This window comes from Aotus nancymaae, unplaced genomic scaffold, assembly GCF_030222135.1.
Source record: "Aotus nancymaae isolate 86718 unplaced genomic scaffold, 86718_ANA_hifiasm-v0.15.2.pri h1tg000041l, whole genome shotgun sequence".
Taxonomy (NCBI): domain Eukaryota; kingdom Metazoa; phylum Chordata; class Mammalia; order Primates; family Aotidae; genus Aotus; species Aotus nancymaae.
The window spans coordinates 21053112-21069888 of NW_026988455.1; the positions used below are offsets into that span (position 1 = coordinate 21053112).

Below are 16777 nucleotides of genomic sequence, written 5' to 3' on the forward strand. Positions count from 1 at the left end.
TTTCTTAGAAAAGTATGTGAATAAACTAATAAGTCATCCATAGTAAGATGCATGCTGATTTTGGAGATGTTAATATATAGCGAGAGTGTGCTTCTTGGAATAGATTAAATATGGTAGTTATGTGAAAAGGACTCGTGGAATGAAGAGCAAACAGTGACATGTAAATATTCAAACATGTTTTATTTATTTGCTATGCTCATGTTAACAGTCAGTGATTGCTCAGCTTAAAAAAAAAGCGTTTCTTTTGAGAATGTTGACAAGACCCTTTAAACTCAATTTGGTGGGTCTCTCTTCCTTGCAGAGATAGAGCTGCCTGCTTTGCTATTCAGAAAGGATTACAGGCATCACGTAGTGATATAAAGTTATTTAAGCATAATGACATGGCTGACCTCGAGCGACTACTGAAAGAACAAGAGATCGAAGATCAAAAGGTACGATTCTTTTGAAGAAAATTATACAGTTCTTTTGTACTTTCTAACCAGCTAAATTATATATGAAATGGTAATTTGTCATGAAAACTTGCCTGCAGATCACATTTGGATATTAAGAAGGGTGTTCCTGCTTATTAGATGTCCTTCTTGTTGGAGAGCCAAGTCTGATTGTAATTGCCTTGTCGTTGCCGTAATTATATATAGCAAATTGGGGGGAGGTAATCCAAGCAGCTTTCTAAGAGATCAGAAGAGGGTGAAAAATAGCACGCGCTTGGTGAGGCGGGGAGATGTCCACTCTCAGCCAGGCATGATGACACCAAAACTTATTAGGGCTTTAATTACATGTACTTAGTGAATTCAGAATAGGCTTATTCATACCAGAATAAATCATGTATCAATTACACAAGGAAAGAATGGCAGCAAGCTTATTATATGAATACAGGAACAAAGTGAAGCCCTTTCTCGCCACACTACCTGTATCCTGCTCTGAGCAGCTGCTGCCTGTGGGAACTGACTGCCCCTAGCATGGTCTCCTTCCAGTTTGCAGCCCTGTTTTCAGTTCTTTCCTCCCAAAAACCTACATAACCCCAGGTGATGGTGGTTTGGAAGTAGCTTCTTGGTGTTCTGATAAAAATGCTCATCACATTTCCTAATTTTGTGTTTTCAGTTTTCCAAATATTTACATTATTCATTAAGGATTCTGTCATCTTTGTTTAGGTGTCAATCTAAGTGCAGCACTGCATGAATATACACATTGTCGTGATGAATATGCATGATCTTGCCATTTTATACTAAATCTGCTATAGGCTAATGTTTCACATTTACACAATTTAGAAAAATCTGTAGGGAAAATTTTAAAACTGGGCCCATTCCACTGATTAATTTTTTCTATAAATTATAAAAAGATGTTACTTACGATGATTCAGTAATAGAATGCTAGTCTGCATTCAGTAATAGAACTGCAGTCTGCTGCCATTTGTTTTGCCAATATAGTATTGTATAAATTTGAAAAACGTCAGATTCAAGATTTGTATATGCTTATTTTTCTACAAGATCTGTAAGCTGGCCAGGCACACTGGCTCACACCTGTAATCCCAGTACTTTGGGAGGCTGAGACAGGTGAATCAGGAGGTCAGGAGTTTGAGACTAGCCTGGTCAACATGGTGAAACCCTGTCTGTACTAAAAATACAAAAAAATTAGCTGGACATGGTGGCGGGCACCTGTAATCTCAGCTACTAGGGAGGCTGAGGCAGGAGAATCGCTTGAACCCAGGAGGTGGAGGTTGCAGTGAGCTGAGATCATGCCACTGCACTTCAGCCCAGGCAGCAGTACGAGACTCCGTCTTAAAAATAAAAATCAAAAAAATCTGTAAATCATGGAATTTTTTTTAATGAGCAACAATAAGAAATAAAATTAAGTATCTTGAAATTTATTTTTTTACTTTATAATTTTTATTTTTTTACTAATTAATTTTTATTTTCCTTGCCAAGAACAGGCTTTCTAAGTAACTTTACATTTTGGCTTTTAGAAATACTCATTTTCAATTTTATTTTCACATAAATAATCTAACTGTTAACACTTTGAATGTTTTCTTTGTCCATTCCCCAAGTGCTGTGGTTCATATATTGTTTCTTATCCCTTTTCCTACAGGGTAATCTTGTGCCATATTAATCATTCTTAAAGAATGGTCAGTGGATATGAACAGTACTTCATAAAAGTAATATACATAACTATGAACAAGTGAAAAATAGCCTGGCCTCACTAAGAATTAAGGAAATTAGGCAAGGAGTATGGCCTGGCACATTTTTAATAGTAATAGTCAATGGCAACACAGGTGTGGTAAGACAAAGAGTGTTCCTGTGACACTGGAAAGAGTTTAAATTAGCACTGCCTTTCTAGAAGGTAAATGGGCAGATACATTCCAAGATCCTAGTCTTTCCGTGCCCTTTTTACCCATTTCTGTGATGGTGTTTTAAAAAAGTTATCAGAAATGATGTCACATGCTGAAGGATATTCATATTGTGATATGAAAAAGCAAATGAGGGAACAACTAAATCCAACATGAGGGAAATAGTTAAGTAGTTTATGGTATACTCACAGATAGAACGTCCCTGTTAAAATCATGTAATCCTAAATAATTTAGAAATGCTCACAGCAAATGGTTTTTTAAGATCAAGTCCTAAAACTACAATAAAATCCTGATTTCGAACAAAGTAATGTATATGCTTATACAAGAAAGATAAAAATTATCACCATGTAGTATGACTAGCTAATTTTTAAAATTCTTTTTGTACTTTTTCATTTCCCAAGAATCCTACATTGAATATTTTTAAATCTAAGACAAACGTTTTTCCTTTAAAAAGACAGGCAGAGGTATAGCATGCCCTGTGTAGAAATTAGGGTGGCATCTCTTCATCAGTCACTCCTAACTTATTGCTAGCTCCCCAGCTTCAGTTGTGAGTTGACAGAGTGAAGATGATTGAGCAAAATCAGTCATATATACTTTTATATTCCTCTACAAACTTTTTTTTTGTTTTAGTGCTACTGCTGTGGGTTGTAAAATACCCCTTAAAGCATTACTATGATACTTTCCGATTCTGATCATTTCTAATTGTCCATTGGAGCAGGATCTTAGAGGTGAGAAACTTCTGAGTAAGAAGGTAATGGCAAACTCTCTGGATCTCAGTGTTTTTGCAGTCTTGCACACCTGAAGAATGTACAGTTTCCTACATGTAGAGAGATTTATTAACGACTTGCTGTGAATGGAGTGTGTGGAGGTGTTTGTTGTTTGAAAAGGAGACCTCATCTAGGCACAGTGGCTCACGCCTGTAATCCCAGCACTTTGGGAGGTTGAGGTGGGTGGATCACATCAGGAGTTCAAGACCAGCCTGGGCAAGGTGGTGAAACCCCATCTCTACTGAAAATACAAAAATTAGCCGGGCATGGTGGTGGGCTCCTGTAATCCCAACTACTCTGGAGACCGAGGCAGAGAATTGCTTGAACCCAGGAGGCAGAGGTTGTAGTGAACTGAGATCATGCCACTGCACTCCAGCCTGGGCGACAGAGCCAGACTTCTTCTCCAAAAAAAAAAAAAAAAAAAAAAAGGAGACCTCTTCACTCCACCACCTGGGAACATCACTGGACAAGGTCATGGTCAGATTTTACTTGACCCGCTAATAGATCAGTGGGGAGAGAGGCAGAAACAGGGTTACCCTCTGTTTTTGAGAGGTGAAAGGAAAACAGGAATTGAGTTTTTTGACTTTTTGTTATGGAAAAATGTTATCATATAAGAAGGAAACACAGTCGTATAGTGAAGCCCCCTCTCTACCCTTCTACCAGCTTTGTTATCAGTGTTACATCATTCTTGTACCATCTGCTCCTCACCCCATCTTCGTTGTGATGATCTTCATCATAGTTGTTCTGGGTAAATTTACAGACATTGAATTATATGAATACAGCCATGCAATTTTGACCAGTGGTTATACCGATGTAACCCAGTTATCTCGGGGATGTAAAACATTCCCATTTCTTTAGGAAGTTTCCTTAGGCCTCTTCCCAGTTGTGCTAGGATTGGAGGGTTTTGTTTGTGTTTTAATATTCTCAGAGTGCCTAATTAGTTTGTGTGTGTGTGTGAGGTCACCTAGCTAATGCTGTGAACTGAAAAACATGTCTAAGAGAAGATAGCACTTGTTCATCTCACAATAACCAATTGCAAACATTGAGCTTTAAATTCATTCCGAGTATTTTTTTAGGAATGCACCTTGGAAGGTGAAAGTGCTAGGGAATATGTAACAGATCTTGTCTTTAGAGTTACTGACATTTGAGATGTCTGCTTTTTCTCTTTTAAAGAATCCTCGCAAGGCTCGTGTAATTCGACGTTTCATTGTAGTAGAAGGATTGTATATGAATACTGGAACTATTTGTCCTCTTCCAGAATTGGTAAGCAACCATGTTTAGTCATAATTTTAATATTTGGACTATTTGACAGATGTGTCCTTTGTTTATAACCACTTTTAGTATATAGTGTCTGCGTTGCTTTGCACAGTAGGCATCATAAGCATATTTTGCTCAGATCAGGGAAAAAGAACAACACTGAATACCAGTGCTGGCCTTCAAAGAGTAATCAAGACTGCTCTGTTGCCCAGGCTGGAGTGCAGTGATGTGAACACAGCTCACTGCAGCCTTGCCCTCCTGGACTCAAGTGTTCCTTCAGCCTTAGCTTTCTGAGTTAGCTGGGACTACAGGCACATGCCCCCACACTCAGCTAATTTTTTCCTTTTTTGTCAAGTCAGGGTAAAAAAAAACAAAAAGAAAAAATGTTTATCCAGAAAGAAAACTTTATCCAGAAAGTTCCTCATGCCTCTTTATAGTTAGTACCCGTTGGCCCCAGTTAGCCATTAATCTACTTTATATTCTTGTAGATTAGTTTTACGTTTTGTAAAATTGCATATGAATGAAAGCATATGATATATATCTTATAACACTTAGCTTTTCTTTTTTTTTTTTTTTTTTTTTTTTTGAGACAAGAGTTTTGCTCTTGTTGCCCAGGCTGGAGTGCAGTGGCGCAATCTCAGCTCACTGCAACCTCCACCTCCCAGGTTCAAGCGATTCTCCTGCCTCAGCCCCCTGAGTAGCTGGGATTACAGGCATGCACCACCACACCCAGCTAATTTTGTGTTTTTAGTAGAGACGGGGTTTCTCCTTGTTGGTCAGGCTGGTCTTGAACTCCTGACCTTAGGTGATCCTCCCACCTCAGCCTCCCAAAGTGCTGGGATTACAGGTGTGAACCCCCACACCCAGCCAAAACTTAGCTTTTTAATAGTGAAAGCAACATACTGTTTTTAGAAACCATGACCATTGAGATTTTCTTTATTGAGGTGAAATTCACATAACACAAAATTAACCAATTTAAACTGTACAGAACAGTGACATTTATTACATTTACCATGTGTGCAACCATCAACTCTAGGTCCAAAACCTTTTCATCGCCCCCAGAGAAGACCTCTAACCCATTAAATAGTCACTCCCCATTTCCCCCTCCCTCTAGCTCCCAGCAACCACCAATCTGCTTTCTGTCTCTATGGATTTACCTTTTCTGGATATTTCCTGTGAATGGTGGCATCATATAATATGTGACCTTTTCTTTCTGGCTTCATTCACTTAATGTAATGTTTTTAAAGTTCATTAACATTGTATAAATGTATCAGTATTTCATACCTTTTTAATGCTAAGTAATAGTCCATTGTATGGATAATACCACATTTTGTTTTATATGTTCATCCACAGATGGATATTTGGGTTCTTTCTACCTTTTTGCTATTGCGAATAGTGCTATTGTGAACATTTGTGTACAAGTATTTGTTTGAATTCCTGTTTTCAGTTATTTTATGTATATGTCTAGCAGTGTAATTGCTGGATTATATGGTAATTCTATGTTTAACTTAATGAGAAACTGACATACTGTTTTTCACAGCGATTGCACCGTTTTACATTCCCGTCAGCTAAGCTGTGTACTAGGGTTACAGTTTGTCTACGTCTTTGCCAGCACTTGTTATTTTCTGGGTTTTTTTGTTGGTTTGTTTTAGCCACCCTAGTGAGCCTGAGGTAGTATCTCACTGTGGTTTTGATTTGTATTTCCCAAAGAACTAATGATGTTGAGCCTCTTTGTGTGTGTGTGTGTGTGTGTGTGTGTGTGTGTGTGTGTGTGTGTGGTTTTTTGTTTTTTGGTTTTTTGGCCATTCATATATCTTTAGAGAAATATCTATTCAGGTGCTTTGCCCATTTTTTAAATTGGGTTGTCTTTTTGTTTTAAAATAATTCTTTATATGTTCTGGATACTAGATGTTTATCAGACATATGATTTGCAAATATTTTCTCCCATTTTGTGGGGTTTGTTTCATCTATTTGATAATGTTCTTTGACACACAGTTTCTTTTTATTTTGTTGATATCTAATTTATCTGTTTTGTTGCTTGTGCTTTCGTGTTTTATTTTAGAAATTTTGGTTTAATCCAAAATTATCAAGATTTACTGCGGTATTTTCCCCTAAGTGCTTATAGTTTTCAATCTTACATTTAGGTATGTAGTTCATTTGAGTTAATTTTTGCATATGCTGTGATGAAGAGGTCCAATTTCATTCTTTTGCAAGTGGTTATCCAATTTTGCCTGCATCATTTGTTGAAAAGACTTTTGTTTCCCCATTGATTGGTCGTGGCACCCTTGTTGAAATTAATTGACCATAGATATAGGGGTTTATTTCTAGACTCTATTCTGTTTCATTCTTCTATATGTCTGTCCTTATGCCGATACCACACTGTGTCAATTATTGTAGCTTTGTAGTGAGTTTTGAAATCAGGACGTGTGAGTTCAATTTGTTCTTTTTCAGAATTGTTTTAGCTAGCTGAGGTGTCTTGAAATTCCATTTGAATTTTAGGATTAGCTTTTTCATTGCCGTAAGAAGTATTGTTGGGATTTTGATGGAAATTGCATTGAATAATTCACTTTGGGAATTATTGCCATCTTAATGATATTAAGTCTTCCAGTCCATGAACTTGGGATATTTCCATTTATTTAGATATTTTCTTCAGGAGTGTTTTCTGGTTTTCGGTATACATATCCTGCACTTCTTTGGTTAAATTTATTACTAAGTATTTTATTTTTTTATTCTATTATAAATGAAATTGTTTCCTTAATTTCCTTTTTGGATTGTTTACTGCTAGTTTATAGAAATAACAACAGATTTTTGTGTGTTGCTTTTGCATGATGTAACTTATGCTGAATTTATTACCTCAAATAGTACTTTTGTGAATCTTATTCTGTATATAAGATTATGTCATCTGTGAATAGAAATGGTTTTACTTGTTTCTTTTCAATTTGGATGCCTTTTATCTTTCTCGCCTGATTGTTCTGGCTAGGACCTCCACTACGGTGTTAACTAGAGGTGGCGAAAGTGGGTCATGTCTTGTTCTTGATCTTATAAGGAAAGCTTTCAGGCTTCTACCATTGAGTATGATGTTAGCTGTGAGGTTTTTATAATAACCCTTTATCAGGTTGAGGAAGTTCCTTCCTATTTCTAATTTGTTGAGTGTTTTGAGAGGTTGTTGGATTTTATCAAATTTTTTTTTCTCCATCCATAGGGATGATCATGTGGGGGTTTTCCCCCTACATTCTACCAATGTGTATGTAATACGTGTTTGATCTTTCCATGTTGAACCACCCTTGCATTCAGCCATTGAGATTTTAATCTAGCCATCTGTTAGTTGAATAAGGACTCAAAATAAGGGTTTCATATGTTATTTTTAATTTTTTCATTATTTCTGTGGAAATCTAAATATATTTTAAGTATAATAAAAAAGATGCATTTGTTTTCTTCTTTCTGTTTCTGTAAGAGTGTCAACAGCTGATAGAATGATGTGAGGGAGGTAATGAACCAGAAGATACTAGAACTGTATATTATAGGGCTACAGTAATGAAGCAGTACTGATGGACAAATACACACCCAGAACAGTGAGACGAAAGCTGAAATGTAGGAACAGCCCAAGTGTAGATAAGCATTGAAGCTGGGCATGGTGGCTCACACTGGTAATCTTAACACTTTGTGGGGCTGAGGTGGGAGAATCACTTGAGCCCAGGAGGTCAAGGCTGCAGTGAGCCATGATCCTGCCACTGCACTTCAGCCTGGGTGGCAGAGCAAGACTCTGTCTCAAAAAAAAAATCAGTATTGTGCTGTCTCTGGTAAGTTGAATCATTTTAGACCATTTAAAGTACAATTGATTCTCATCATTCACCCAACTTAAATTCTATGAAGTTGCCATGAACACTGGAATAGGAAATACTAAACTATTGCTGCTAGGGCAGATAATAAGGTTAGGTTTCTCTGAGCCTCTGGTTGCAACGTTTTCATCAACCAGTTGACAAAAAACTTGCTCTATGTGTGTTTTTATTTAAAGGTGTCTTATTTAATGTCTGCTGATTCATTGCACTATAACTCATGCCTAAACAAAGCTTCTCTAACATGCAGATTTTCTCCATGAGGGACATTACAGCCTTCTTGGACGAAGGGATAATAGACAGCACTTTAGCGTGACACTTGGGGGCCACTGTAAATAGCAAAATCACCAACAAGAAGCACAAAAGTACAAAAAAAATGGCAATAAATTGGCCATCAAAAGGGTAATTCTTCACAGTATCAGAGCTGAAACAGTTGCCTGTTCGCCCTCACTTAGAAAAACACATCAGCTAATTCAAATTCTTCACTGCTCTGCTCATGTGCATGCCTGTGATGACAGGAAAAAAAAGTATTGATTTGGAGGTTGCAAATAAATTTTAATAAGTAGATGAATTTGCACATATAGAATTCACAAGTATTGAGGGTCAACTATACACACTTTTTAACCTTAATTTTTTTCTTTGCAATGTGTTCTTTATGATGCTGATCATTAGTATTTTAACCTTTATATAACACTTAGGTTAAGTTAAAATACAAATACAAAGCAAGAATCTTCCTGGAGGAAAGCCTTTCATTTGGAGTCCTAGGAGAGCATGGCCGAGGAGTCACTGAACACTATGGAATCAATGTAAGTTCCCCTTTTTAGGAACATTTTCCCTCTTACAGGAAACATGTAATTCCATTCTGGCAGGCATGCATTTTTATAGGCACAAGACAGTGTTCCTCATCAGTTTGAAGGGTCACGAAACTTTGGTGTCTGTCACCTCACTGAGCCCAGGATGGGTCTAGTCAGCCACACCAGGGGAACCCATATTCCTTCTGAACTTATAAAATCAGAATGGGTAGTCATGGTTTGTGCTGTGTTTGCATAGTTGCATTTGAATTGGCTTTTAGTGTCTCTTCTCTAGAAATGGTTAAATTTTGCCTTCCAATTATTTCTTAAAATCGTTAAGAATTTCCTGAGTAGTCTTTTCAAAAGTATTCATGATGGCAGAGAACAGATATTGTTTCTAACATTTAAAAATCTGTATTCTATATAATGAATTTATGGGAGATAGATATATGTCGTGGGTGGGGCTGGGCATGTGTGCGTGTGTGTGTGTTAGAAACACCACTGGCATGCATTCAGCAAAACCTCTTAACTTAAAGTCCCAAACAGTCAGAGTGAGGTGTCATGCTTCCTTTTCTGAGGGAAACTGACCCAGCCTGCCCATAGTGCCTAGTGGGTTTTGCTCCTGGAGCCTCAGGGCAGAGGAAGTCAGCCAGTCTTGAACAGCTGTCTTACCAACCACCATGGGAAGAGTTACAGGAAGCTTTTTCTCCAAAACATGTGCATATGAGCTGTGCAACCTGTGTTACAGAGTTGAACTATAAAATGTAAAATTGCCTTAGATTATCTACATCCCACTACCATATAGTCCCTGAGAAAAATGTAGAACAGAGTGAATATCCTGGAAGGTTAGATGGAAGCACCTCCTCTAAGGCAGACTGACATTCAGCAGTTACGTGCACCAAGGAGGTAAATGGAATAAATGGAAAGATAAATGGAAATGTAATTCAAGCAAATTTAGCAGCACACTACAGCCTTTTTTAAGGCGTGAAAATTTTTATGAAGGAAAAGACTTGAACATCACTGTTGTAGTTTTCTGAATGCTTCCAGCAGTTGTCACTGAGGAAATATGAGTGCCTGGGAATAGAGAGCAGAATGTATGGGCTTTATTTGGATCCTGATTCAAACAAATGCTGTTAAAAAAAAATTGGTGAGACCATCAGAGATATTTGAACACTGAATATATGAATATATTTAACATCAAATTTACATTTGACATTTAAAAATTGTTAACATCTTAAGTGTGATACTAGTTTTGTGATTATGTTTTTGAAAGCATTTTTATCTTTTAGAAATACACAGTGAAATGTTCACAGATGAAACCCCATGAAGTCTGGGATTCACTACAAAGAAATGATGAGAGTGGTAGGGAATGTAGATGAAGCAAGGTTGTCCTTGAGTTGATAATGATTGAATCTGGGTGATGGAGATTCTTTGTTCTGTTCTATTTTGTTTAGGCTTGAAATTTTTCATAATGAAAAGTTTAAAAATGTTTTTAAAAAGAGCAGGAGTGCCGAGTTTCTCTGTTGGATCTATGAAACACTTAGGAAAACACTAGGTGTGTTCTGACAGTACATTAACATGGCCATCAGTAAGTAATGATTGAATGCCTGCTGTGTGCCCAGAATGGAACTTGGTGCTGAGGGTTGGAGATGAGAAAACAAAGGAGTTGTGAGCAGTCAGAAAGATGTAGGACTCAAAGCCCATTAGGTCGTGAGAGCGCATTAGGTTCTTCTGCTGTCCAGTTGGTCAAAGATTCTATTGCCATGACATTTGGATAAACTGATTTATGAAATGCCAAAAGGCAAATTGAATACAAGAATAAAGTACTCGAGGCTGGGCGAGGTGGCTCACTTCTGTAATCTCAGCACTTTGGGAGGCCAAGGCAGACGGGTCACGAGGTCAAAAGATATATCAAAACCATCCTGGCTAACATAGTGAAACTCCTACTCTACTAAAAATACAAAAACTTAGCCAGGTGTGGTGGCACATGCCTGCAGTCCCAGCTACTTGGGAGGCTGAGGCAGGAAAATCGCTTGAACCCGGGAGGCGGAGGTTGCAGTGAGCCAAGATTGCGCCACTGCACTCCTGCCTGATGACACAGCAAGACTCCGTCAAAAAAAAAAAAAAAGTGCTCAAAACTTCAACAGACTTATTTTTATTTATCTCAAGTCCATCACATGGGGAAGGCCAGGTAGACCGCTGTTTTAGCAAGGAAATAATTTTATTTTGTACCTCTGACTACTTTTAATATCAAACAGCTTTGGGTTTTATCTTAAAATTTGTCTGTCTTTGCTGTGAGTTAATTTGCCATGCATAATGAAATGGTAAAAACGTATGAAATGAGACAGTTTCAGAAATGGGCCATGAAACTACAGTTCATTCAGCAATAGATGTTGTATGGTTTTTTATTTTCACGTAGATAGGTAGTTTGAATCCAGATGTCAACAGACAGTTTAATGCTGTTAAATTTTGTCTCTAGGCTTCAAGTTAGCCTTTTTTTTTCTTTTAACTGTGGAATAACTGTTACTCCTCCTTTTCTGGCAGATAGATGATATTGATCTTATCAGTGCGAACATGGAGAATGCACTTGCTTCTATTGGAGGTTTCTGCTGTGGCAGGTCTTTTGTAATTGACCATCAGGTGGGTCCTTTTTAAAAACAGGAGCTAAAACTGAAACTAATTGCTTCATTGGTCACCTCAAAATGTAACTACAAAATTTTACTTAGTTTATCACACAGTTTTTGTTTAAATGTCAATTTTTAAAGAATCACTCAAAATATTTCTATTTAGAAATGATCTCTCATTTAGCAAAAAGTCTTGTTTCTGTTACATGTATAACATTTATTTATGGCTGGATCTTACCCCCTCACCACACGTACACACTGTTCAGTAGTTGTTCTAGAGAACCGATGCCTTTCAAATGTTTACCTAGAAAGGACAACGAATGTGTATATGTCTTCAACTCATTTGTTTCTTCTCAGCGACTTTCTGGCCAGGGATACTGCTTTTCAGCTTCATTACCTCCCCTGTTAGCTGCTGCAGCAATTGAGGCCCTCAACATCATGGAAGAGAATCCAGGTATAACCCTTTAAAAACCCAAGAATCAAAGAAATTTCAGGTTGCATTAGTTGTGTTACTGGTTTACTTACTGGAGAAATTATTTGCCAGACAAAACTCTGGCTTGGACTTACATGATCTGGCATTTGTAGGAAGAATGGCAGTGAAGTTGTTCCTGCCCGAGGGACCTGGGGTCAGAGCTTTTCTCCCGTGCTTGGAGCCAGAACCAGAGCCAAAGCAAGGCTGGCTTCAGATAGTGGGTGGAGATGCTGGGAGGAGAAGGGGCTCTCAGCCAGTTCTGGGCCTAAACATTCCATTGGTGTAAATAAGCCAGTCCTTATTTAGTTAATAGTTTTTTTCAGCTGAAGCATGCTGCTTTTTTTTATCTATGTAATTTTATTAATATTGTGAGTTTTCACCTTTAGCCTTTGAATCATCAGATGGTACTAGGGCCACGCCTGGTTTACCAGCAAAGAATTTACTCAGTGGGAAAAATTAAAAGTGAACTAAGAATTTAAAATGTGGCCTTTGGCTATGACAGTGCCACCTTTCCAAAAAGAGAGCAGCAGGCCCTACCCGGTACAGTATTTCTGAAAATGTGTGTGTCTGTGCTCATTCATGTGCTTGCTTCTCAGATGGCATGGCACTCCCCTACCTTCTGATCAGATACATTAGTTTTGGGATTTTCCTTCAATGAAAGGAAGATACCAAGAAAAGACTGTAAAAATTACTACAGTTGATTTTTCACCACATTGTTTAGGATAAAGAAATAAGCAGTAAATTTGTACCCTTTGATTCTTAGCCAGATTATCTCAAGGATCTTGATGAGAACAAGAGGCATTGATTGCTCTTGAAAGCATCATTCCAGGTTTGTTGAAAGTGGGATTAGTGAGGTGAGAAGGAGCTGGTTAGCACACACCAGAGAACCTTAGGCCTTCAGGAGAGTATGAGTTCCTGGCTCTGCTAGTGTGTAGAAGGATATGTAGCATTTTAGATTGATGAACTTGATCTGGGTCTTCAAGAATATTTTTAGGTTAGTACTATCATACGTTCCAGATAGACTCTCAAATGTATTTTTTTTCATCCAGGTATTTTTGCAGTGTTGAAGAAAAAGTGCAGACAAATTCATAAAGCTTTGCAAGGGTGAGTTTTATATATTTTTAACCAACATAAAGTTTATCTGCACCACTCTTAAACAACTAATGAAAAGTTTTAAATTTATAGGCTTGGGTCAGTTTGGCCAAATTGCAACTAAGAAACCAAAAACTTAGTGGTTCACTCACATTGGTTTATTTGTATAAAACCAGAGCATCTGTTTTAAAAAATCATGACTTTGTTTTTCTGAAAATGAAACACACTCAGTAAAATATTATAGCAGTACAGAAGCTAGAAAGAGGAAAATAACAACCCAACATCCTACCACTGGAAATAACCATTTTTATTTTTTATTGAAGCATCTCTCCATGTCTGCACACATACAAGGATGCCATTATATATTACATAATTAGGTGACTGTGTTCATACCATCTATGACTGTGCTACTTTTTAGTAAATTACTAAGTTTTAACACAAGAAAAAGAAGTGAAATTTTATGAGTGTTTCTTTTTTTTTAAATCTTTTTTTAAACTACACAAGAATCACTTTTTAAGATTCCTCTGTAATTAAAAGAAAGATCGAGGTTGGTGCTATCTCCAGGCACATTTCTGGTCTTATAGAAAGTGATCTCACGTTGCTCAAGGTGTTTCTTTTTGCCTTTCCTAAGGTGAAACATGCTTTCTTGGTCATCAAAGTCCTATATCTGTTCCAGATACGGAAACTGGAGACTTTACTAGAAGAAAAGGACAGTTGATAAATGAGTACATCACAGCTGTTCCAAATAAAGAAGGGACAGAGACAATCAAAGTTCTGGGTGTGTCTGTGTGATAGTAACAGCAATTCTTGCATGATTTATGGTAGAGAGATGTATTTGTATTGGTTCCAGTTCCATTGGTTTGTGAAATATTAATATGCCAACACAGCCTAGCATATTGGAATCACTGGAAATTCATCATCGCCAGCCTCACATGCCCTTCACTTTGTGGTGTTAACGTGCTTTTTTCTAAGTCCAATCCTCCACTTTCCCCAGCTCTGTCACACTTTTTCTTTCCGTAATTCCTAACCCTGTCTTCACTCCCCCTCACTTTCAGCTAACAGCCTGGCCTCATGCTGTCACTTGGGACTTGTGATATTTCCTGACATGTCTGCACGCCTATGGGTATCTGAACTATTCTTCCCCCTGTAGGCCAATAAATATTCCTCCAACTACCACAGGCCCTTCTTTTTTAAGGACTGAGCGCCTTTGCTTGTCCCTACTGCTTTGTCATCAGACTGTCCCCTTTCTTGCGTCATTTGATTAGCAGTCATGTCCACTTTAAGTTTCTCATGCCTGTCACCCAACATTTCCCTCTACAACTCCCCATGTCTTTGCTCCTCTCTGTAGCTATCTTCTCCATGTCTTCATTTACACTGGAAGCTCTGAGACCTGGCTTCTGCTACTGCACTTCACCTGGACTGTTTTTGCGGAGGTCTCCACTGACTGCTGAATCCAGTGGACCATCTTCAGAGCGCATCTTCTTGATGTCCCCGTAGTTTTCAGCACAGATGACCACTCTTTCCTTCTTTGGACTCTACTACATTGCACACCTGGATTTCCTCTTATATCTTTGAATGGCCTCATCTCGGTCTCTTTTGAAGGCTTACTTTCAGCACCTTGCTCTTCAAGACTTTGTCTGTGGTTCTCTTTTCTTCTTCTTATCTTCTTGAAGAATTGCCTTCTTCCACACCTGAAGCTGCACATCATTTCATGACACCTGTATGTAGACAGCTTCTCGCTTCGTATCTCCACCCTGGACCACTGCAGCTCCAGGTCTCACACCCAGTTGCCTACTCTGTATCCACAGTTGGAAGACTCCATGGCACCTCATACTAAACACACATTCAAAAGGGTTGCAGGAGCAAATCGTCCTGGTATCTAAATGGTTACAGAGAAGAGCAAACAAAACAGCAAAGAGGCCAATGTGACAGGAGGGAAGGATTGGGGAATCCAGTGGAAGATGAGGGCTGTGTCATGAGCCATCCACACACAGGGACTTGTGAGCCATAATGAGAGCATTGGCACACACAGGAAGCCCTGGCATGGTTTTGAGCAAAAGAGTGACACAGCCTGTCTGATACCCTAGCAAAATTACTTTCAGTGGTGTGAAAAAAATAAACAGCAATAAGAACAGAAGCAGAGACCAGTTAGGAGATTGACCCAGGAGAAAGGTGACGGTGACTGACCATGGTGGGAGCCGTGAGAAGTGTCTGGATTCTGGATATCTTCTTTAGGGAGAGCGCACTGGACCTAGCAGAAGTTCATATGCATGGTGAGTGAGAAAGAGAAGACTCCAGCTGGGACTTAGGAGTTTTGGGAAGAGTAATAAGTAGGTGGAGTCGCTAGTGAGTGAGAGGGACAGAACTGTGGAGAAATACTTGCTGGGGAAGGTCAGCAGTGGTTATGTTTAGACCGAAGTGCCCGTCAGACTTGGAGTGCGGAGCAACAGCTTGTTATACAAGCCTGAAGTGTGAGGGAGAGTACTGAGCTAGAGATAAATTTTTGAGTCTTAGGGAATAGATATTATTTGAACTATTTCAATGTGAAGAGGCCAGAAACTAGCCAAGACTAGTCCGAGACAGAGTGGCCAGTGAGGAAGAGGAAGGCTGGAATAGCCTAGAGTCCTGGAAGCTAGGGAAGAAATTGCTTATGTAGGAGGTCAGCCTGTGACATGCTGCTGCTGACAGGCCAGACCAGATAACAGAACACTGATCCTTTGAGTTTGTCGTGTAGAGGTATTGTGACTTGGTGAGCAGTTTCAGGGGAGTGTGAGATAAAATGCCTGTTTGAAGGAGGTTCCAGACGGTTGGACACAGCTTAGATGACTGTTATGAGGAGTTTTTCTCTAAAGAGGAACTGAGAAACAAGATGGTGGCTGTAGCTTGGTCAAGAGAAGAGTATTTCCGTTTAAAATTACTGAGGTCAGTTTTCTGAATAACATCTGGCTAAGTATGAACATCCTTTCTCCTACTGGTTGGCGGTACTGTCTCTGTCATATACCAGGTTCCCATTTGTACCTAGATCTGTCTGTTTTTATCACTGTTTTGGAATACAGGTTCCTCCAAAGTTACTGCTAGAATCTTAATTGGAATTGCATTAAATTTTCTGATGAATGTGGGAGGAATTGTCATCCATGAACATGAGCTCTCTATTTGAATCTTTCTTTGTGTCCTTTAATGGAATTCCTATAAAGCCCTTGTACCTTTACGTAACCTTTAAAGGGGATTTTCAGACATCCTACAGATTTTCTTGCTCTTATGAGAGGAGTTGTCTTTTCTCTTATAGTTTCTACTTGATTATTGCTGATTCTTAAGAATATTATTGTTTTCTCTAATCTGATCTTATGTCCAGGAGTCTTTCTAAACTCTTATTTCCAGTAGTTTGTTTCATTCTGTTATGATGATATGCATAGAAGTCCTGTTATCTGCAATAATGGTGTTCTCTCTTTCCTTCCTAATGTTTTTATGTTTTTATATCTTAGTTCTCTTTCTTTTTTTTTTTTTTTTTTTGAGACGGAGTTTCGCTCTTGTTACCCAGGCTGGAGTGCAATGGCGCAATCTCGGCTCACCGCAACCTCCACCTCCTGGGTTCAGGCA

The 16777-nt window shown here is 38.5% G+C and overlaps 1 protein-coding gene across 2 annotated transcripts in view; it reads left to right on the forward strand.

The window, feature by feature from the left end:
* SPTLC1 (serine palmitoyltransferase long chain base subunit 1) overlaps nt 1-16777 on the forward strand; it is a 108271-nt gene that overhangs the window by 80615 nt on the left and 10879 nt on the right. For both annotated transcript variants that reach the window (XM_064361573.1, XM_064361571.1), the window contains 6 exons: nt 302-431; nt 4282-4371; nt 8900-9007; nt 11537-11632; nt 11974-12070; nt 13138-13192. In XM_064361573.1, coding sequence (XP_064217643.1) covers nt 302-431; nt 4282-4371; nt 8900-9007; nt 11537-11632; nt 11974-12070; nt 13138-13192 — 576 coding nt within the window. The remainder of the gene's footprint in view (nt 1-301; nt 432-4281; nt 4372-8899; nt 9008-11536; nt 11633-11973; nt 12071-13137; nt 13193-16777) is intronic.